We start from the raw sequence: 22,334 nt of genomic DNA, 5'->3' as shown, positions 1-22,334 counted from the left end.
CGCCCCGCCCCGTTCCCCTGGGCCCCCCCCCTCAGGGCGCCCCGCCCCGTTCCCCTGGGCCCCCCCCTCAGGGCGCCCCGCCCCGTTCCCCTGGGCCCCCCCCCTCAGGGCGCCCCGCCCCGTTCCCCTGGGCCCCCCCCCTCAGGGCGCCCCGCCCCGTTCCCCTGGGCCCCTCCCTCAGGGCGCCCCGCCCCGTTCCCCTGGGCCCCCCCCTCAGGGTGCCCCGCCCCGTTCCCCTGGGCCCCCCCCTCAGGGCGCCCCGTTCCCCTGGGCCCGGGTCACGGTGCTGCCTCCCCGCGCAGGTGAAGCGGTTCCTGGAGGCGGCGTGGCAGGGGCCGGACTTCGTGGAGCGGTACTGCCGCCTGTACCGGGGCCTGCGCCGCGCCACGGAGGAGCTCTTCGGGCAGCAGGCGGCCTTCGCGCTGGCCCTGCGCCAGGGCTTCTCCGGCGGCCTGCTGCAGCTCTCCTTCCTGACGGCCGTGCACGTGAGCGGGGGCTCGGCGCGGGGGGGGGGGGGGCTGGGAAGGGGCGTGGTCTTGCAGAAGGGGTGTGGCTTTGGGCGGAAGGGGTGTGGCTTTGGGCGGAAGGGGTGTGGCTTTGGGCGGAAGGGGCGTGGTCTTGCAGAAGGGGTGTGGCTTTGGGCGGAAGGGGTGTGGCTTTGGGCGGAAGGGGTGGGGCTTCGGCTGCCTTTCCCATTTGTGCCTTCACCCGCCCCCCCGCCATGCCCGACCCCTCCGCTCGGCAGCGCCCAGTTGGCTCTGCCCAGGCTCCTGGCTGCCCTGTAGGAGTCTGAGGGTCCCAGCTGTGTGTGTGGGGGGGTCTGCCAGTGAACCCCTGGCTGCATCAGGGCCTTGAGCCTGCTCCTGGCCCCCCAGTCCTGGCCCCCTGCCCCCCTGCCCTGGCGCACACACCCCGGGCCCTCCACGGAGCCCCAACCCCCTACTGCCCATGCACACAGCCCCCCGACTCCCCACAGAGCCCCCACGCCCGGGCACACAGCCCCCCGACTCCCCACAGCCCCCACGCCCGGGCACACAGCCCCCCGACTCCCCACAGAGCCCCCACGCCCGGGCACACAGCCCCCTGAAACTCCACAGAGCCCCCACGCCCGGGCACACAGCCCCAACTCCCCACAGAGCACCCACTGTCCGGGCACACAGCCCCCTGACTCCCCACAGAGCCCCCACGCCCGGGCACACAGCCCCCCCAGGCCCCACGGAGACCCCCATGCCCGGGCACACAGCCCCCTGACTCTCCACAGAGACCCCATGCCCGGGCACACAGCCCCCCCAGGCCCCACGGAGACCCCCATGCCCGGGCACACAGCCCCCCGACTCCCCACAGAGCCCCCACTCCCGGGCACACAGCCTCCCCAGACCTCATGGAGACCCCCACTGCCTGGGCACATAGCCCCTTCGCCCCCCCATTGCTCCCTCTCCTTTGTCCTGCTTCCAGGGCCCAAGGTGTTATCTGCTGTCACCTGGTCCTCAGGCCGAGCGTACTTCCCCAGCGAGTCGTGCCCGGCCTCCCCTCCTTGTCCAGATAGTGCTGCAGTGCCCAGGGAAACTGAGGCACGCGCACACACACACAGCGTTCCCATGGAACAGCACAGGACAGTAGACTCACACAACACAACAAAGCAAGCACAGTGAATAGTCCCCACTTCGTCCCACCCCCGCTCCCAGGGAGTGACCCTTCCCCCGGGCCCCCGCCCTCTCCGTCCGCGTGTCCCCCGGGCCCCGAGCCGCCTGGCAGCTGGCGCTCTCCCCAGGTGAGTGAGCAGTTCGCGCGCTACGTCGACCAGCGCATCCAGGAGAGCCAGACGGACGCGGGCAACGTGGAGTCGCTGCACCGGCTGCAGCAGAGCCTGGAGCCTCTCCTCTTCCTCTCGGGCCTGGAGCTCGCCAGCACCTTCGAGCACTTCTACCGGTGAGGGGGGGCCGGGGCTCCCCACAGCCCAGCCGGCCCAGGCCTGGCTGCCAGGGGCCGGGAAGGGCCCGCGGGGGCGTCTCCCGGGAGGCTGCGCCTGCTGCCCTGCCAGGGCCGGGTTGCCAGGTGTCGAGTTGACCGACAGGCCCCCGGGGCTCGGGCCGGGACGTTCGGATTTTCCCCGGCCAGGAGGTGAAAATCCCGGGTGCCTCCCGGTGTGCGCGGGGAGCTGTGCGGCCCGGCGCAGGGCAGCAGGATGGCGGGCGGCCGCCGCAGCCTGGTGGGGCCAGAGAGCCTCCCAAGTCTGTCTTAAAGGGGCCACGCCGGGGGGGTTGTTTTTTGCTCGGCTCTCGGGTCCTTTTTGTTTTCTCAACAACTTTGGTTCCCCCATTTTGTTCTGAACAGAATTTTCTCCGTGGTGGTTTCCGGTGGGGAGCAGGGTGCTGGGTGTTTGGATTCAATCATCTGGCAGCCCTGCCTGGCCCCGGATGCAGGCGGGGGCAGGGCGGGGCGGAGGGGCTGAGGGCGCGGGGGGCTGACCCAGCTGCCGTTGCAGGTATTACCTGGGCGACCGGCTCCTGGCCCAGGGCAGCGTGTGGCTGGAACGGGCCGTCGTGGACCAGCTCGGGCTCTGCTTCCCCAACCGCTTCCCCCAGCAGATGCTCAAGAGCCTGAGCGAGTCGGAGGAGCTGCAGCAGCAATTCCACCTCTTCCAGCTGCAGCAGCTCGACCAGCACCTGCTGGAGCTGGACGCCGGCCAGGAGGACGCGGTGAGGCCTGGGCGGGGCTGGGGGTGCCCCTCCCTTCCCGGGGGGGCTGGGGACGCGGCGGGGCTGGGGGTCCCCTCTCCCTTCCCGGGGGGGGGCTGGGGACGCGGCGGGGCTGGGGTTCCCCCCTCCCTTCCCGGGGGGGGGCTGGGGACGCGGCGGGGCTGGGGGTCCCCTCTCCCTTCCCGGGGGGGGGGGCTGGGGACGCGGCGGGGCTGGGGGTCCCCTCTCCCTTCCCGGGGGGGGGGGGCTGGGGACGCGGCGGGGCTGGGGGTCCCCTCTCCCTTCCCGGGGGGGGGGGGCTGGGGACGCGGCGGGGCTGGGGGTCCCCTCTCCCTTCCCGGGGGGGGGGGGGGACGCGGCGGGGCTGGGGGTCCCCTCTCCCTTCCCGGGGGGGGGGGGGGATGACGCGGCGGGGCTGGGGGTGCCCCCTCCCTTCCCGGGGGGGGGGCCTGGGGACGCGGCGGGGCTGGGGGTGCCCCTCCCTTCCCGGGGTGCCCAGAGGAGCTGGGGGAGCTGAGCGCCGGCGCCCTGCTGCGTCCCCAGGCGATGGAGGAGCCGGCGGCGCTGGAGGAGGAGCCGGAGGTGAAGGTGCTGGCCCTGTCCCCGCGCTGCTGGACCATCTCCCCGCTCTGCTACCTGGAGGAGCCCGGCAGGTGTTTCCCGCAGCCCCTCTGCTCCTATTTGGCGCGGTTCGCCGACTTCTACACCAAGAGTGAGTCTGGGCGCGGGGCTCTGGGGTCGGGGTGCAGCAGGGTCTGGGGGGTGGGGCTCTGGGGTCGGGGTGCAGCAGGGTCTGGGGGGTGGGGCTCTGGGGTCGGGGTGCAGCAGGGTCTGGGGGGAGGGGCTCTGGGGTCGGGGTGCAGCAGGGTCTGGGGGGGTGGGGCTCTGGGGTCGGGGTGCAGCGAGGTCTGGGGGGAGGGGCTCTGGGGTCGGGGTGCAGCAGGGTCTGGGGGGTGGGGCTCTGGGGTCGGGGTGCAGCGAGGTCTGGGGGGAGGGGCTCTGGGGTCGGGGTGCAGCGAGGTCTGGGGGGAGGGGCTCTGGGGTCGCGGTGCAGCAGGGTCTGGGGGGAGGGGCTCTGGGGTCGGGGTGCAGCGAGGGGCAGGGCTCTGGGGTCAGGGTGTTGAGGGGCTGGGGGTGGGCTCTACGATCAGGGTGCAGCGAGGGCTGAGGGTGGGAGGGGCTCTAGTGTCAGGGTGTGATGAGGGGTGGGGCTGGGGGTGGAGTTCTAGGGTCAGGGTGCTGAGGGGGCGGGGCAGGGGGCCGGGCTCTAGGGTCGGGGTGCAGCGAGGTCTGGGTGGAGGGGCTCTGGGGTCGGGGTGCAGCAGGGTCTGGGGGGGGAGGCTCTGGGGTCGGGGTGCAGCAGGGTCTGGGGGGAGGGGCTCTGGGGTCGGGGTGCAGCAGGGTCTGGGGGGAGGGGCTCTGGGGTCGGGGTGCAGCGAGGTCTGGGCGGAGGGGATCTGGGTTCGGGGTGCTGCGAGGGGCAGGGCTCTGGGGTCAGGGTGTTGAGGGGCTGGGGGTGGGCTCTAGTGTCGGTGCAGCGAGGGCTGGGGGTGGGTGGGGCTCTAGTGTCAGGGTGTGATGAGGGGTGGGGTTCTAGGGTCAGGGTGCTGAGGGGGCGGGGCTTGGGTCAAGGTGCAGCGAGGGGCGGGGTCAGACTCCTCAGCGAAGGGCTGGGAGCGGCAGTGGTGCTGGAGCTGGGGGCCCGTGGGGCTGGGGGCTCTGGGGTCGGGGTACAGCGAGTGCTGGGGCTTGGGGTGGGACTCTAGGGTCAGGGTGGTGAGGGGGCGGGGCTTGGGGCAGGGTGCTGAGGGGGCGGGGCTTGGGGCAGGGTGCTGAGGGGGCGGGGTTCTAGGGTCAGGATGCTGAGGGGGCGGGGCTTGGGGCAGGGTGCTGAGGGGGCGGGGTCAGACTCCCCAGCGAAGGGCTGGGAGCGGCAGTGGTGCTGGAGCTGGGGGTCCGTGGGGCTGGGGGCTCTGGGGTCGGGGTACAGCGAGTGCTGGGGCTTGGGGTGGGACTCTAGGGTCAGGGTGTGATGAGGGGGCGGGGCTTGGGGCAGGGTGCTGAGGGGGCGGGGCTTGGGGCAGGGTGCTGAGGGGGCGGGGTTCTAGGGTCAGGATGCTGAGGGGGCGGGGTTCTAGGGGCAGGATGCTGAGGGGGCGGGGCTTGGGGCAGGGTGCTGAGGGGGCGGGGCTTGGGTCAAGGTGCAGCGAGGGGCGGGGTCAGACTCCCCAGCGAAGGGCTGGGAGCGGCAGCGGCGCTGGAGCTGGGGGTCCGTGGGGCCGGGGGCTCTGCTGGGACCGGCCGTGTCTCTTGCAGGTCAGAGCTGGCCGGGCCTGGAGCACTCGAAGCCGCGGCGCCTGCAGTGGACGTGGCTGGGCCACGCCGAGCTCCGGTTTGCAGGGGGCACCGCCCTGCACGTCTCCACCCTGCAGATGTACATCCTGCTGCACTTCAACAGCGCCCAGGTGGGGCCCGCTCGGGCCAACGGGGCCCGGCCCCCCCGTCCTGTGCGGAGCCTCCCCCAGCTCGGGGCCCGGCCCCCCCTGTCCTGTGCGGAGCCTCCCCCAGCTCGGGGCCAACGGGGCCCGGCCCCCCCCCCCGTCCTGTGCGGAGCCTCCCCCGGATCGGGGCCCGGCCCCCCCCCCGTCCTGCGCGGAGCCTCCCCCGGCTCGGGGCCCGGCCCCCCTGTCCTGTGCGGAGCCTCCCCCGGCTCGGGGCCCGGCCCCCCCTGTCCTGCGCGGAGCTTCCCCCGGCTCGGGGCCCGGCCCCCCCTGTCCTGCGCGGAGCCTCCCCCGGCTCGGGGCCAATGGGGCCTGGCCCCCCCCATCCTTCCAGTCCCCTCCTCCCCCCCCGTCCCGGCTCCCGTGTCCCCGTGTGGCTCCGGCCGGGGGGGGCCGTTCTCTCTCCTCTCGCCCCCGTCCAGCACCGCAGCCCCGAACCCTCCTCCCACCCTGGCCCCTCTGCCGGCCTCCTGCCCCTGCTTCTCCACATCCTGTCTCCTTTGCTTGCTCGGCAGGAAGTGGCCGTGGAGTCGCTGGCCCAGGCCACGGGGCTGTCTCCCGCCCTGCTGAGCCAGGCGCTGAAACCGCTGACGGGAGAGGCCGGGATCCTGACCCAGAGCCTGCCAGAGGGGGGTGCGTATGGGGAGAGCGGGGGGGGGGGCAGGGTCAGAGCGGGGGACAGGGTTGAAGAGGGGACAGAGTCCTGGAGCTGGGCCTGGGGGGAGGCCAGGCTGGTCCCAGGGAGGACTCATGGGTCTGGGCTCTGAGCCAGGAGGGGGGCTGGGCCTGAAGGGGCGTGTGGGGATACGGGGGGGGGGGGCTGGTCCCAGAGCAGGGTGGCAGGGGTGTGTTGTGGGGGGCTGGCCCTGGAGGGGCGTGTGGGGATACGGGGGGGGCTGGCCCTGGAGGGGCGGGTGGGGATATGGGGGGGGGGGGGGCTGGTCCCAGAGCAGGGTGGCAAGGGTGTGCTGCGGGGGGCTGGCCCTGGAGGGGCGTGTGGGGATACGGGGGGGGGGGCTGGTCCCAGAGCAGGGTGGCAGGGGTGTGTTGTGGGGGGCTGGCCCTGGAGGGGCGTGTGGGGATACGGGGGGGGCTGGCCCTGGAGGGGCGGGTGGGGATATGGGGGGGGGGCTGGCCCTGGAGGGGCGTGTGGGATACGGGGGGGCTGGTTTTCGAGCAGGGCCGGTCCTGGGCCCCGCTGAGCGCCGCCTGCCGGTCCCAGGGCTGCTGCGGCTGGACGAGGCGGCCCTGGCCCGGGCGGGGGGGCGGGCCCTGGGGGGGCGGGGGGGATACGGGGGGGCTGGTTTTCGAGCAGGGCCGGTCCCGGGCCCCTCTGAGCGCCGCCTGCCGGTCCCAGGGCTGCTGCGGCTGGACGAGGCGGCCCTGGCCCGGGCGGGGGGGCGGGCCCTGGGGGGGCGGGCGGGGATATGGGGGGGGCTGGCCCTGGGGGGGGCGTGTGGGATACGGGGGGCTGGTTTTCGAGCAGGGCCGGTCCCGGGCCCCGCTGAGCGCCGCCTGCCGGTCCCAGGGCTGCTGCGGCTGGACGAGGCGGCCCTGGCCCGGGCGGGGGGGCGGGCCCTGCGCCTGCTGCCCCCGCAGACCTACCTGGCCGTGGAGGCGGCCGAGGGCGGCGCGCTGGAGCGCAAGAGGAACGTGCTTTGCTGCCTCATCGTGCGGCTGCTGAAGGGGGAGAAGGAGCTGCACATCGACAACCTGGTGTTCAGGGTACGGCCCGGCGGGGGCGGGGCAGGGGCGGGGCCTGCTGGGCGCCCGGCCACGCCCACTAACGCTGCCTCTGCCCGACAGGTGATTGACGCCTGTCAGAAATGGGAGTCCGGCTCCGCCCCCAAGTTCCTCAGCTTCTGCTGCAGCAGCACGGACGTGCTCTCCTGCGTCCTGCACCTGCTGAGCCAGGGCTACCTGCGGCGGCAGGAGGCCAACCCGCAGCTGCTGGAGTACGTCTCCACGGAGCCCACCACGCCGCACCGGGGCCAGGCCCAGATCGTGTTCCAGAGCACGGAGAGCCGGCGGGAGCCGGGCAGCACGGCCCCGCTCAGGTAGGGCGGCGTCTCGGCGGGTGGGGCCTGGCCGGTCCCAGGCGGCTGACGGGCGGTTGGTCTGTGCCAGGTTGGATGCTCATGGGGCCGGCCCCGCTCAGGTAGGGCGGCGTCTCGGCGGGTGGGGCCTGGCCGGCCCCAGGCGGCTGACGGGCGGTTGCTCTGTGCCAGGTTGGATGCCCGTGGGGCCGGCCCCGAGGAGGTCCTGATGGAGACCCTGCTGTTGCCCATGGGGCGCACCATGAGCCAGGAGGAGGTGGGGGCGCTCATGAGCGAGACGGTGCAGCAGGTGTGCGACACCCTGAGCCTGTCGGCCGACCGCGCCCAGCACCTGCTCATCCACTGCAAGTGGAACGTGGACCTGCTCGTCCAGCGCTACACCGAGGAGCCCGAGCTGCTGCTCATTTCCTCAGGCCTGCAAGTGCAGAACCCCCAGCCGCCCCCCAGCCCCGTCACCCACTGCCCCGTGTGCGTGAGCCAGCTGGGCCCGGACGACAGCCCCCCCACCCTCTGCTGCATGCACGACTGCTGCAAGGTGAGGGGGCCGCTCCGGGGGGTACCTGGTCACCCCGCTCCGGGCCTTCCTCGTGTCCCCGGTCGGTCAGCCCGTCACACGCTCTCCGCCGGTGAGGCCTCTGGGCTTGGTCCGGCGCCGGGAGGGGCCCCCAGGAGAGGTCTGTACCATGGGGAGGGCGTGAGACGTGCTCCCTGACTCAGACCTTGTCTCCCCGCCCCAGTCCTGCTGGAACGAGTATCTGACGGCTCGCATCGAGCAGAACCTGGTTCTGAACTGCACCTGCCCCATCCCCGACTGCCCCGCGCAGCCCACCACCGACCCAAGGAGGTCATGGCCAAGGTGGGTCGGGGCGCTGCCGGGCGCGGCTGGGTCTAGCCCGCCCTGCGGGGGGCCAGGGGGCGCGCTGAGCTTCTAGGCCCCCTTCCCCCCACTCTCGGCGACTGATAGGGCCAAGAGCTCCCTGTGAGAAACCGTCTGTCCTCGAGTGAATGTGCGGCTGTGCAGACAGGCACTTGTGTCCAGGCCTCCGCCCCGCCCTCCACACTGCCCTCCCGGCCCTGAGCCCCTGCCCCACGCCGGAACCAGCCACCCAGGGACAGGGTAGCAGTGCCCAGGGGGTCGAATGAGGGAGAGTCGCTCAGAACCAGGCCTGCCTACAGCCTGACACGGGGGCCCTTCCCCGTAAGACACCGAACCATCAGCCGAGCGCTTTGGCTGCCACCTTGGCCAGCAAGAACCCGCACAGGCAAATCCCCCCAGGCGCCCCAGTGTTCCCTGTGCCCCCCCTTAACCCGTCTCCCCACCTCCCCCCAGACGCCCCAGTGTTCCCTGTGCCCCCCCCTTAACCCGTCTCCCCACCTCCCCCCAGACGCCCCAGTGTTCCCTGTGCCCCCCTTAACCCGTCTCCCCACCTCCCCCAGGCGCCCCAGTGTTCCCTGTGCCCCCCTTAACCCGTCTCCCCACCTCCCCCCAGACGCCCCAGTGTTCCCTGTGTCCCCCCTTAACCCGTCTCCCCACCTCCCCCCAGACGCCCCAGTGTTCCCTGTGCCCCCCCTTAACCCGTCTCCCCACCTCCCCCCAGACGCCCCAGTGTTCCCTGTGTCCCCCCTTAACCCGTCTCCCCACCTCCCCCCAGACGCCCCAGTGTTCCCTGTGCCCCCCCTTAACCCGTCTCCCCACCTCCCCCCAGATGCCCCAGTGTTCCTTGTGTCCCCCCTTAACCCGTCTCCCCCACCTCCCCCCAGACGCCCCAGTGTTCCCTGTGTCCCCCCCTTAACCCGTCTCCCCACCTTCCCCCAGCCCCCCCAGTGTTCCCCCCAGCCCCCCTCACACAGGGCAGAGGTTCTAACCCACCCTCCACCTCCCCTCAGAAACCCCAGTGTCCCCTGTGCCCCCCCTTACACAGGGGAGAGGTTCTAACCCATCCCCCACCTCCCCTTAGACCCCCAAGTGCTCCCTGTGCCCCCCCAGCCCCTCCTCACACAGGGGAGAGGGTCTAACCCACCCCCCACCTCCCCTCACACACCCCAGTGCTCCCTGTGCCCCCCCCAGCCCCGCTCACACAGGGGAGAGGTTCTAACCCATCTCCCCGTCCCAAAGGACCAGCCCCCGGTCCCAGGGCCATTTGTACCCCAGATCTGCCCAAAGAGCTCGCTGGGCCCGTCCTTGCGGGTCTAAAGTCTGAGGGGTTCGTAGTGGGGAGGCTGAGAGCAGGAGGGCAGGGGAAGCCCCGTGCTCGGTCCCGGCCCTTAGCAGGGATGGACCCAGCCGCCAGCTGGAGCCCGGCCTGTGTCAGCGAACCCTTCCCGGCCCTGTCCAGGGAGCGAGGGGCAGTGGAGGAGCCCCCAGGGCCCTTTGCTCCCCTTGTTCTCCCGTGGGAAGGTCCCGGCCAAAGGGAGCCGGTCCCGTGGGCAGATCCCCTGTGGGTGTGGTCTGTAGGCGAGGGGCCACGGGGAACCTGCTGGTCTGCCGGGTGCCAGCAAAATCCCTCTGATGTGAGTTGGCCACTGTCCATGCAGCTCTGCTGCTCCCTCGGTAGCCGCCCCGGCGCTCGGCGGGTGGCCCCTGCTGCCGTCCCAGGCCCAGTCCTGCAGGCGCGTGAGCAGCACAGAGACGCACCGAGCGCCAGGCTCCGTCAGCCCCCCCCCGGCCCCGCCCCCCGCACTGGGGCAAACCCACCCCAGTGTCTGCCTGGTCCCAAGACACCTGCCAGTCTGGTTAGGGCAAAGCCCTGGGGCCTCTTTCTCTGCCCTGGCGCTCGGGCAGCAGCCTAGCCCTCCTGGAGCTGTGTGCGAGGACCGCGACATCCCTGGGGCCAGCCCGTTTCCCACCCTGGCCCTGCCTGCCCTGTGGTCACCCCCCCCCCTCAGGGCCTGGGCCATGGGTCACGGCAGCGCCGCTCTCGCTTGCTGCGGGAGGTTGGTCGCGTCGGCCCGCGCGGGGGCCAGTGGGTGCCAGGGACCCGCCGCGCGGGCCGGGGGCAGGGAAGCGCCCTCGTCCCTGGTTTAGCGCTGGGGCTGGGCTGCAGAGCAGGGTGGCCGGGGTGGGGATCTGCCCAGAGCTCCCGAGCCCGTCTGGTGCCTGACCCCCCTTGCTCCCTGCAGTACGAGAAGGCGCTGCTGCGGGGCTACGTGGAGTGCTGCTCCAACCTGACCTGGTGCACCAACCCCCAGGGCTGCGACCAGGTCCTCTGCAAGGGGGGCCTGGGCTGCGGCGAGGCCTGCTCCAAGTGCTGCTGGATCTCCTGCTTCAACTGCAATTTCCCAGAGGTAGGGCCGGGGGTGGCGCGGCGGGGGGGCCTGCCCTCGCCCGGCTCCCTGCTGCCCCGTCACACGCGCTGTCCCCCGCAGGCTCACTACCCGGCCAGCTGCAGCCACATGTCCCAGTGGATGGACGACGGGGGCTACTACGACGGGATGACGGTGGAAGCCCAGAGCAAACACCTGGCCAAGCTCATCTCCAAGCGCTGCCCGAGCTGCCAGGCTCAGATCGAGAAAAACGAGGGCTGTCTCCAGTGAGTGCCCCTCCTCGCTTCCAGGGCTCGTGGCTCTGGTTTCGCTGCTGCAGCCGGCCTATCCGCGGGAGGCTAGCCCCGTCGGCTCCGGGCTCGTGGGGTGCGTGGAGCCCTTTGTGCTCCCACCTCCATGTCCAGAATGACACCCCCCCCCACGCCGGCGTTGGTGAAATAAATGGGTGGGGCTCGCACCCGCCTCGCCACTAGCACGGGGGTACGGCCTGGGAGCCTCCGCTCGCCGCTGGTCTGTCCTAGTGACCTGCCCGGGTCCGGGCTGCCCGTAGGCGCCAGGGCTTTGATGTCCAAGCAGGGAGCGGGAGACTTCCCGGGGGGAGAGCCAGAGGGGCCCGCGCAGTGAGGCTCGCTTGGCGAGGGGAGGGCCAGGCGGCAGACGTGGAGGGCGAGCGAGGAGACTTGGGAGCGCTGGAGGCCCCAGAGCGCTGCCGCTGCGGCCGGGGCCCTGCTTTTTGCTCCTGCGGGGTAGAGTCGCGCGGGCCAGGTTGCACCGCCCCGTCCAGAGCGCCGCGGGGCCCTGCTGTCTGGATACGCCACGTACGCGCCCCGCTCAGCCAGCCGGGAAACTGGCCCGCGGAGCGCAGAGATCGGCCCTGCTCCTTCTGTCAGAAGCGCAGCGCCCGCGGGAGAGCTTTGGCCTTGGGGGCCGGGCCCCGCTCTCCCTCCGTTCCGTCCCCCGGGCTGCTCCTCGGACACGTAGCGCGCGTGGGGCTTCCTAAGGCGCTGGCTTTAGCGGAAACCATGACACCAGCACCGATAGCCGGAGCTAAAACTCGTGTGTGGGGCGCGTGCTCTGCCCTTCCCAGCCTCCTGGAGGCCGCTGGGGGCACTTCTGAGAGGGCCAAATCAGGGTGAATTGCTCAGACCTAGGGCCATGTACAGCGCCAGACTGGGGCCCTTCTGGGAGGTCCCAAACCAGCCACACCCAGCACTCCAGCTGCCACGCTGCTCAGCAAGAAGCCTCACAAGAAATCCCCTCAGACACCCCAGTGCTCCCTGTGCCCCCCCAGCCCCCCTCACACAGGGGGGAGGTTATAACCCATCCCCCACCTCCCCTCAGACACCCCAGTGCTCCCTGTGCCCCCCCCCAACCCCCCTCACACAGGGGGGAGGTTATAACCCATCCCCCATTTCCCCTCAGACACCCCAGTGCTCCCTGTGCCCCCCCAACCCCCCTTACACAGGGGAGAGGTTATAACCCATCCCCCACCTCCCCTCAGACACCCCAGTGTTCCCTGTGCCCCCCCAACCCCCATCACACAGGGGGGAGGTTATAACCCATCCCCCATTTCCCCTCAGACACCCCAGTGCTCCCTGTGCCCCCCCCAACCCCCCTCACACAGGGGGGAGGTTATAACCCATCCCCCACATCCCCTCAGACACCCCAGTGCTCCCTGTGCCCCCCCCAACCTCCCTCACACAGGGGGGAGGTTATAACCCATCCCCCACCTCCCCTCAGACACCCCAGTGCTCCCTGTGCCCCCCCAACCCCCCTCACACAGGGGAGAGGTTATAACCCATCCCCCACCTCCCCTCAGACACCCCAGTGCTCCCTGTGCCCCCCCAGCCCCCCTTACACAGGGGAGAGGTTATAACCCATCCCCCACCTCCCCTCAGACACCCCAGTGCTCCCTGTGCCCCCCCAGCCCCCCTTACACAGGGGAGAGGTTATAACCCATCCCCCACCTCCCCTCAGACACCCCAGTGCTCCCTGTGCCCCCCAGCCCCCCTTACACAGGGGCGAGGTTATAACCCATCTCCCTTCCCCTCACACACCCCAGTGCTCCCTGTGCCCCCCCAGCCCCCCTTACACAGGGGAGAGGTTATAACCCATCCCCCACCTCCCCTCAGACACCCCAGTGTTCCCTGTGGCCCCCCCAGGCCCCCTTACACAGGGGAGAGGTTATAACCCATCCCCCACCTCCCCTCAGACACCCCAGTGCTCCCTGTGCCCCCCCAGCCCCCCTTACACAGGGGAGAGGTTATAACCCATCCCCCACTTCCCCTCAGACACCCCAGTGTTCCCTGTGCCCCCCCACCCCACTTACACAGGGGAGAGGTTATAACCCATCCCCCACCTCCCCTCAGACACCCCAGTGCTCCCTGTGGCCCCCCCAACCCCCCTCACACAGGGGAGAGGTTATAACCCATCCCCCACCTCCCCTCACACACCCCATTGCTCCCTGGCCCCCCCAGACCCCGTTACACAGGGGAGAGGTTATAACCCATCCCCCACCTCCCCTCAGACACCCCAGTGCTCCCTGTGCCCCCCAGCCCCCCCCCACACAGGGGAGAGGTTATAACCCATCCCCCACCTCCCCTCACACACCCCAGTGCTCCCTGTGCCCCCCCAGCCCCCCTTACACAGGGGAGAAGTTATACCCCATCTCACCAACTCCAAACAGACTCCCCCGGCGCCAAAGGACCAGCCCCAGTCCTAGGTCAATTTATACCTCAGATCTCACCCGAAAGAGCTTGCTGGGCCCGTCCTCCAGCATCTCCCGTCGAGCGGCCCTTAGTAAGGGAAAGGAAAGGCAGCCGTTCAGACTGTTCAGGGAGCCTAACGACGCCCCATCAGCGAGCTCCTGGGGCAGGCTCGGGGCAGAGGCCGACTCTGCTGGCTTAGTCTCTGGGGCGCGGCCTGTGTCAGGAGGGGGCGTCGGTCCTTCCGGGCTCAATCCACAGCAAAGCTGCTTCTGAAGCGATGAGCTGGACTGCAGGCCAAGATGGAGGAGCCCCCAGGGCCCTCTGCATCCCCTTGCCCATGCAGGGGGAATCCCATGGTTGTCCCGCGGTGGAGTGTGCCACGAGCAAGCCCCCCGTCCAGGCCGGACTCCAGAGCAGCCGTCGCTCGCAGGCTGGTCTGCAGGTTCCCAGAGAAGTTTCTCCGCTGTGGACTGGCTCCGCTTGTGGTCCCTTGTCGGCCAAGTGCTGCCAGGCAGTCGGGGGCAGCCCTTCCCCCTGTGGCTGATCCCCAGCCGCGCAGCGAGTCGCCCGCCAGCTCCTGAGTGTCTGGAATCGACGGGTTTACCCTAAGTAGGGACGGGCGGGAGCTGCACTGTCAAAGGGACCCAGTAGAGGCCGAGCAATCGCAAAGCTCTTGGCTCAGGCTTGTAGCACGGCAGACAGAAAGGGCTGGCTTGGGTCAAGTCTCCAGGACACGCCCGTAGCTAGGCTGGGTCGCTCAGCCCGTCGGTGTGTAGCACGGCTGCTCCCGAGGTCAGAGGGTTTCCGTCGTCGGCCCCGGGGCCGGCCGGCTGTGGGACGTCCATCCCGAGGCGCTGGGTGGAGTCGCACGGTTCCCTGGCCATGCAGGACCCTGTCCTCTGAAGGCGACGCCATTGCTCCCATGCTAGTCTGAACGTTCCTAGCCAAGCGCACCCGCTGGAGATGGGCACCTCCCCCGGCCGGTCGTCAGGCGGGCACCTTGGCCGAGCGCTGCTGGCGTCTCCCAGGAGCAAATATCTGCAATGCAAGTACCGCGCCGGTTCCCCTAATTTCAGATACAAAACCGCTCCGGGCATGCGAACCAGAGCTGGGATAGTGCCGTCCGTTAGCCGAGAAGCAAAAGCTCGTAGGTCAGTGCCGTAGGGTGTGTCTGCACTTGCACCCGATTTCGAGACAGGGATGCAAATAAAGACATTTGAAATTGCAAATGAAGCTGGGATTTAAATATCCCATGCTTCATTTGCATATTCGCATTACGGCGCTATTTCAAAATAACAGACGCTGTCACGACACGGTTATTTCGAGAGAAAACCCTTCTTGTGAAATAACCCTTATTCCTCATGCAGTGAGATTTACCAGCTATTTCGAGAGAAGGGTTTTCTCTTGAAATAACTGCATCTTAACAGTGTCTGTTATTTCGAAATAGCGCCATAACCCGAATATGCAAATGAGCAGGGCTTGACAATTTAGGTAATCTACTCACCACGGGCGAGTAGATTATAGCCCAGCACGGCGCCGCAGCGCGATCAGCACATGCGCAGCGCGATCAGTGCACGCGCAGCGCGATCAGTGCACGCGCAGCGCGATCAGTGCACGCGCAGCGTGCTGAACCGCGTGGCTGGCGAGTGGGGCTCGCCGCGGCTTGGCGAGCCCTGCAAATGAGACATGGGATATTTAAATCCCAGCTTCATTTGCAATTTCGAATGTCTTCCTCTCTCGAAAGAGGGTGCAAGTGTAGACATACCCATAGACTGCACACACATTCCCCCCCCCCCCAAGCCAGTAAATATTTTAGCAGGCTGGCCAACAACCCGGCTCAGTCCTGGCTCACGCCGGGTCCGGGACCTGCCCCTGCTGCTTTTAAGTGTACTAGGAGCCAGGCAGCCCGGCTCAGTCCCGGTATCCGAGGCAGCAGTGTGGGACAACAGGCAGCTGGTCCCCGAGAGGAGCTGGTTTGTAAACGGGCTCCCCTCGCAGACCAGCTCCCGCCTGGCCCCCCGTGTGGCTGTCTCTGATAAAGGGAGGCAGTAGCGCAGCGTGGCCAGGGGCTCCACTGGCTGCCGGCCCCACCCTGGGGACTCTGGAACAGTCGAGTGAGCGATGAGAATCCCTGACGATTCAGTGAAGCGATTTCACGTGCGAGTGGCACGACGCTACGCAGAGGCGTAAGCTTTCCCTGCCCCCCCCCCCCCCCGCCCGTGCCCCGCCTGGCGCAGAACCCCGGCGGCTGGGAGGGTCCGCGTGCAGTCGGGTAAGGTCAGGGAGCCAGCGTGGCTGAGCTGGGGGACCCGGCTGCCCTCCTGCCGCGCTGCAGCCGCAGCCCAGTCCCCGGGGCGGGGGCGTCTGCAGGGAGGGGCTGTGCTGCTGTACCCCCCCCCCCCCCCCGTCTGGCCGCCTCCAGCTCCTCCCTCTCTCTCCCTGTGCAGCATGACCTGTGCCAAGTGCAACCACGGGTTCTGCTGGCGCTGCCTCAAGCCCTGGAAGCCGACCCACAAGGATTACTACAACTGCTCGGCCATGGTGAGTGGCGACCCCCCCCCGGGCCGCGGCCCCCCCGGAGAGCCCTGCCGCTCTGGGTCACAGCTGCCGTTCCCCGCAGGTGAGCAAAGCGGCGCGGCAGGAGAAGCGTTTCCAGGACTACAACGAGAGGTGCACGTTTCACCACCAGGCCCGGGTAAGGGCTGCTCCCCTTCTCCCCCCCCCTTCCCCCGCCCCCCGCCCCAGACACCGGCTCTGCAGCGGTGCGGGCCAGGCCAGTGGAGCCGGAGCTGAGCACGCCCCCCCCCACTGCCAACGCCCACTCGCAGCCTGGCTGCTGGGTCCCTCCCCCTTCCCCCCCGAGCGTGGGGAGAGACTGGTGGGGGGCAGAGAACGAGTCAGGTCCAAGGACTTGTGGGGGTCTCTGCTCGCTGGCCGGGGATGGACGCGGCTGCTCCTCGAAGAGCTTTGCCAAGGGAGGGAAGAAACGGGGCAGGGTCTTGCGTCGGACAGATCGCCGGGCGGTGCACCCTCCCGGGGCCTCGGCTTCTCATCGCCTTTGCCAGCTGGGAGGGGCGGGGGTCGGCCAGGCGTTCCCCAGCGGCGATCCCGGCAGGTCCCCAGCCTGCGGCCACACCTCGCTCTCGGCAAGGCCCGGCGGTCACTAGCTCCGCGCTGGCTGACGGCATGGCCCTGCGGCCCTGGCTGGGGGGGGCGGGGTGGCCAGGCGTTCCCCAGCGGCGATCCCGGCAGGTCCCCAGCCTGCGGCCACACCTCGCTCTCGGCAAGGCCCGGCGGTCACTAGCTCCGCGCTGGCTGACGGCATGGCCCTGCGGCCCTGGCTGGGGGGGGCGGGGTGGCCAGGCGTTCCCAGCGGTGATCCCGGCAGGTCCCCAGTGCTGCGGCCACACCTCGCTCTCGGCAAGGCCCGGCGGTCACTAGCTCCGCGCTGGCTGACGGCATGGCCCTGCGGCCCTGGCTGGGGCGCTGTGACCTGACTCTCGCGGCTGCAGGAATTTGCTCTGAAGCTGAGGAACAGGGTCTCCGCCGTCGCCGAGGTGCCGCAGCTGCGAACCCTGACCTTCGTGGTGGACGCCTGCAAAGTGCTGGAGCAGGCCCGCAAGGTGAGTGCGCGAGGAGCGATTAGCGCGGCTCTGGGGGAGCCCGGCCGTGCAGCCCAGGGAGCCGAGTGCACGCAGGTGGGAGGGCCGTGGAGGAGCAGACTGGGCCGGGACTAGAACCCGGGCGCCGTCACAGCTGGACCGGGCTGTCCTGCGTGCTGCAGCCAGAGTCCCCTGCAGTCCCCCCGGGTATTTCCCGCTCGGCCGCCACGTTCTCCAGCTGGGCGTCCTGTCCGCAGCCTGTCACTGGGCCGTGGAACCCTCTAGCCCCTGGGGCTTGTGTGGCGCCGCGCGGTGCCTCCCGCCAGCCTCCGCGGGCAGGTGGCACGCCCGAGAAATGCCGCCTTCCCGAGGGGCTAGCCCAGAGCTGCAACAGCAGAGCGCTGACTTCCCTGCCCCATGGCTGGACGCCCCACCCGCCTGCGGAGCGCTCTGGCGGGCTTCCCCTCCCCTCCGTGGCCCTGCCTAGCGTCCTGGAGCACGCCCGCTCCTGCCGGCCTCGCTCGCCGTCTGGCTTGGCTGCCCGGGGCGGGGCCTGACGCTTCAGGTGCCTTTGTGTCCTTCCGTCGTTCCCAGCTCCTCCGGCCTGGCTGCAGCGCGGCCTGCGCGTCACACGCATGGGGCCCTCCTGGCCCCGGTGTGGAAGGGGGATAGCTGATCGGGTCCCCTGGCCAGGCCAGGGGGCAGCAGGGATCGGAGATGCTGGCGGGGTCGTGATGGCGCAGAGGTGCCCTGCAGACCGGCCAAGGCCCGCTGGCCCTCTCCTGGCGCCAGCCAGGCCGAGTCAGCTTTCCACAGCTCCCCCCGCTAGCCCGGCCTCGGTTTCACTCGCCGCACTCACGCCAGGCTGGGGCGTCCCTGTGAGCCGGGGCTGCGCTGCCGGCCAAATCCGCCAGGGTGTTCCCGCTAGCGCCAGGCGGGGGCAGAAACGAGCCGCCAGCTCCGACCGTTGCGTCCGTGCTGGCCTCGCAGTGGGCTCTTTGCTGCTCCAGGTGCTGGCTTACGCCGCCGTCTACAGCTACTACAACCAGGACACGGAGAAGATGGACGTGATGGAGCAGCAGACGGACAACCTGGAGCTGCACACCAATGCGCTGCAGATCCTTCTGGGTGAGGCGGGCGCTGGCGCCTGGGAGAAGGGGAGCAGGCCGCGCCCACCCCCTCCTTAGCTCTAGCCTGGAGCTGGCCGGGCCGGTCGGACTGGAGGCTGCCGCTAGGGGCGCTGGCCGTGGCCGGTTCCCTGGGGACTCTGTCACTGGGCCGGCTTCCCCGGGAAGTTCGGTGCCTCTGCTGTACGGGGCAGGCCCGAACCCCAGGCCGCCTTCTGGGCGCCTGTGGATCTCTGCTGGCGGTGGGCAGGCCAGGCCCGGCCCCGAGTCGCCACTGCCCCCCGCCCGGCCGAAAGGGAGGCTGCCTGCTCTGGCCGGGTGCCCGCGGCGGGTGGCGGTGACCCTGCCTCTCTTGCCTTGCAGAGGAGACGCTGCTGCAGTGCCAGGACCTGGCCTGCTCCATCCGGCTGCTCAAGGCCGAGCATTTTAACACGGGCCTGGAGCTGGTGCGCAGGATCCAGGAGCGGCTCCTCGCCATCCTGCGGCACTCCACACAGGTACCTGGCGGGGAGGGAGCGAGCGAGCCTCCCCCGAGGCCCCCGCGGCCCCTTCTCACCTCCCCCCTCCCGGCAGGATTTCCGCGTCGGCTTCCAGGCCCGGCCCGACTCCGACCAGGGGGAGCTGAAGCTGTCGAACGTGCCCAACGCCCCGCCCTACAAAGAGTGAGTCTCCTGCGGGGCCCTGCCGGGGCAGGAGCGCGCTGCGGGGGCTGAGCTGCGGCATTCGGGGCGGGGCCTAGCTCGAGAGAGGCCGGAGCCTGGGCGGGGCTGACCAACTATGGCGGTAGAGCTCCCGGGGGCTGCCCAGGGAACGGGCGGGGCCGGAAGAGTGGGGGAGCCAGCGGCTTGCTGCCGAGACGAGAGCCTGGGGGAGCCGGGCCAGTGTGGGAATGACGCCTGGGACGGGAAAGGCAGGTCAGGCCTCTGTTCCCGTCCCCTCGCGGAGACCCCAGGGAATTCCAGCCCTTGGCGCTGCCGGGAGCCCTCGTCAGGCGCGGCGCTGCCTGTCCGAGGCCGGAGAACGGAGTCAGCCAGGCGCTGGGGCTGTGTCCGGGGCTGGGAGCAGACCTGCTCGGGGCATGGCCATCTCCGACCCAGCAGCTAGGGGTTCACCTGATGCCTGCGCCAGCCCGGCCTCTGCGAGGATTCTCCCTGGGCGCCAGCGCTGGTGGGCCCGGCTTGGCCGTCGGGGGCCTGGCAGGAGACGGGGTGTCCGGGGAGGGGCGGAGCAGAGCCGACGGGAGCAGCCTGGCAGCCGGCACAGTGCCGATGCAGCAGGCGCTGCTCACCCGCCTCAGGGCAGCCTCTGCCGGCGCCGCTCCAGTGGCCGTGGGGCGGGGGCCAGGCAGCTCCCCCGGCCCCGTGTGGGCGGAGGGGAAGGCCGCGAGGCCCGTCTCCAAGTTTCTCTGCGTCCCGCGTGACGTGCGCCGGCTCCCTCCCTTGCTTTGCCCAGGCTGAAGTTTGACGGGGCGTCCGACTCCCCGGACACGGACGAGGGGGACAAGGAGGACGAGGACGACGAGGAGTACGTCCCGGAGTGGCAGGAGGAGTACGACGACGAAGACCTGGACGACGACAACTTCTCCTACGACGACGGCTCGGAGAATCTCGAGCGCGACTCCTTCTTCTTCGACGACGAGGATGAAGCGTACGACTAGCTGGGCCCAGGGCCTCCGAGCCCACCTTGGAGCCTCGAGACAACGCCTCTCCTGCCTCCCAGCCAGCTCCCCCCATCCCGCTCTGCCCCCCACGCACCCGCAGGGGCTCTTGGCTTCCGGCAAAGGGAAGCGTCCTTCCAGGGCCGCCTGCTCCGTGACCGTTGGCCTCTGTTCTGCCAGGTCCCGCCATGACTGTAGCAGGCCTGGCAAGAGGGTTTGCCTGTCGGCCTCTGCCCCTTTTCCAGCGCAGCGCCTCCCGGCCCACGGCAGAGCGGGGTGTCTGGCCCTGCGAGAGTGGACAGACCCAGCGGGGGGGCCCCCTCCCAATAGGGTGTCCCACCTGCCTGGCCCTGCAGAGCTCGCGCTGCCCCGAGACGCTCTGATTGACGTGCCAATGGATGGGGGGCCAGCCCCGGGGGAGGGCGGGCCCCACACACTGGCCCCCGGTGCCAGCAGCGCCTCCGCCAGCTGGCGGGGACCGCGGGCAGGCAGGGCAGCGGGTGCGTGTGGGGATGAGCTTGTCCAGTCGTAAGCCAAAGTGCCCCCGTGGCCCGCCCCGCGTGCCTGGCTGGGGTGCTGGGCCTGGAGGCGGTCTGTTTCTGCTCATTTCCCCTGGGAGCTTTGGCCTTCTGGCGCGGCGGGGCAGGCGGCTCGCGGCCGTATAGATAGTATAAATATTATATATATGCGCAGAGCGGGCACTGCTCAGACTGTGCTTTATCTTTCGGAAACGAGAACCCTACCGACACAACGTCCGTTTGTGAAATAAACGGCTTTTCTTCTAGCGCCCGCCTCCCTCGTCCTCTGGGCTGGGGCCGCTCGGTCGGGCAGACTCGCGGCAGCCTTGCCGTTCTGCCGAGCAGCAGGGACCCGGGGGGGGAGACCCAGGAGTCTCTGGGCTGGGGCCGGTCGGTCGGGCAGACTCGCGGCAGCCTTGCCGTTCTGCCGAGCAGCAGGGACCCGGGGGGGGGGAGACCCAGGAGTCTCTGGGCTGGGGCCGGTCGGTCGGGCAGACTCGCGGCAGCCTTGCCGTTCTGCTGAGCAGCAGGAACCCGGGGGGGGAGACCCAGGAGTCTCTGGGCTGACGAGCGCCTCTCCGGCCCGCAGTGGATGAAAACTGGTCCAGGTGGGGAAGGGATTCTGGGCGGGACCTTGGCCCGTGGAATGCGCCTGTTCCTTCGCCTGAAGCCTCCCCTACTCCCCCCCCCCCCCCCCACGCTGCCTCTGCACGAGTACCCCGGCCTCACCGGGCCCTGCGGCCTGACGGGACTCGCGGCGGCAGGTAGAAGAGAAGGGTTATTGGCTCCTGGGGCACAGCGTAGCCCAGACTTGTTGCAGGAGCCGTCAGTGCAGCCGTCTTGGGGCGAGCGGGGCCTTGAGCATCTCCCTGCATCCCCCACCAGCCCAGAGAGCTCGCAGCTCGGCCTGGAGGCAGCTCCCCACCGTCCTTTGTTCCCGTTCTGGGGCAAGGTGGCAGCTGGTCGCTCCCCCCCCCCAGGCTCGGGACAGGCCGGCCTGCGCTGTTTGTGTGCTAAGGGGGCAGCCTTCCCCCGGGGGAGCAGTCCCAACGCTCCCACCCCCAGGCAGGGCCCAGGGACACTGAGGCCCACGCTCAGCGTTACAACAGCGGCAGGGGATGTGTCACAGCGACCACAGGCCCCGCTACGCCACCAGGGCCTGGGGGGGACGGGCAGGCGGCTGCAATCAGCTTTGGGGGTGGGCAGCGCCCCAAGCCCACCAGACCCGTTCACTCAGCCTGGAAGCCCAGGCCTCCCGCAGATGGAGGGGCGGACGCCGTCCCAGAGGGCTCCTGTCCGCAGCCCAGCTGTGTTCCCGCCAGGCGGCTGCTGCCTGCGCCTGCTACCTCCTGGGCGGGGCCCTGTCCTCCCTGTCTCAGCCCCTCCCCACCCCACAGCGGGGGGGGGGAGAGGGATCCGCCCCACTGCCCATCTCACATCCAGGGTGTGCTGTGTCCTGACATCGCAAGCCAGGGGCCAGCTCACCCGCATGGCCAGGCTGCCCAGCACCGCAGCAGGGGGGCCCTGTCTTTAAAGGCCCTTGGTGGGGGAAGGTCCCGCCCCCACTGGCTGCCAGCCTGCCCTCGCTGGAGGAGGGAGCCGCCACTCCAGGCTGGGGCCTGAGCCCTGCCCAGGTGGCGACCGGATTGGGTGCAGCCCACCGGCTCTGGCAGGGGGCGGGACCCGGGGAGGACACACCTGGGCCGTGGAGCCCTGCTTGGATGCTGCTGGAAGGAGGCCCAGACGGCTTCTGGCTCGGGGTCTGGCCCGGGGGGAGCTGTGACCTGCCAGCCTGGCCCAGGCCCTCAAGCCTGCGTCCCTTCCCAGCCCTAGTGCCGGGGCTTGGGGCTGGTTGGCTGTGTCCTAGGTGCAGAGATGGGGGTGTAAGTGCCTTGGGCTGTGGCTGGGAGGATCTTATGCCTCCGGACCCCTTGCAATGCACACAGGGTGGTCTGGGCCCATCCCTGGACGTTTGAAAACCTGCAGCCCTGGCCCTCGGCAGCCCCACGGCAGGGCCCTGCCCGTGGCATGGGCTCAGGGAAGCGCCGAGGGACCGGTGGCGCTGGGCAGTGCCTGTTCGAAGAGCTTCCTGCTCCGGGGTGGCGCCTCCTCCACAAGGCTCCTTGGGACCTGGCTCCTATTTAACTGCCAGAGGCTAGTGCGGAGAGACGGGCCCGGCACTGTCCCCACGCCAGCGGGAA

The 22,334-nt window shown here is 70.3% G+C and overlaps 1 protein-coding gene across 1 annotated transcript; it reads left to right on the top strand.

Moving 5' to 3' along the window:
• Positions 1–284: 284 nt before the first annotated feature.
• On the top strand, positions 285–20,399 carry LOC142827712 (cullin-9-like; the record flags this gene model as incomplete). Its single annotated transcript, XM_075923194.1, has 19 exons — positions 285–485; positions 1,772–1,929; positions 2,486–2,699; positions 3,243–3,411; positions 5,016–5,164; positions 5,716–5,833; positions 6,729–6,925; positions 7,007–7,257; positions 7,429–7,792; positions 7,995–8,113; positions 10,335–10,542; positions 10,624–10,787; positions 15,677–15,770; positions 15,850–15,924; positions 16,742–16,852; positions 17,842–17,959; positions 18,322–18,455; positions 18,532–18,620; positions 19,411–20,399. Coding segments are annotated over 19 exons (3,138 nt in total), but the record flags the coding sequence as incomplete, so codon positions are not given.
• Positions 20,400–22,334: the final 1,935 nt, after the last annotated feature.

The sequence above is a fragment of the Pelodiscus sinensis genome, chromosome 3 (genome assembly GCF_049634645.1).
Source record: "Pelodiscus sinensis isolate JC-2024 chromosome 3, ASM4963464v1, whole genome shotgun sequence".
In the NCBI taxonomy this organism is placed as follows: domain Eukaryota; kingdom Metazoa; phylum Chordata; order Testudines; family Trionychidae; genus Pelodiscus; species Pelodiscus sinensis.
The sequence above is the reverse complement of the archived record's forward strand: the minus strand, read 5'-3'. Positions and strand labels throughout refer to the sequence as shown.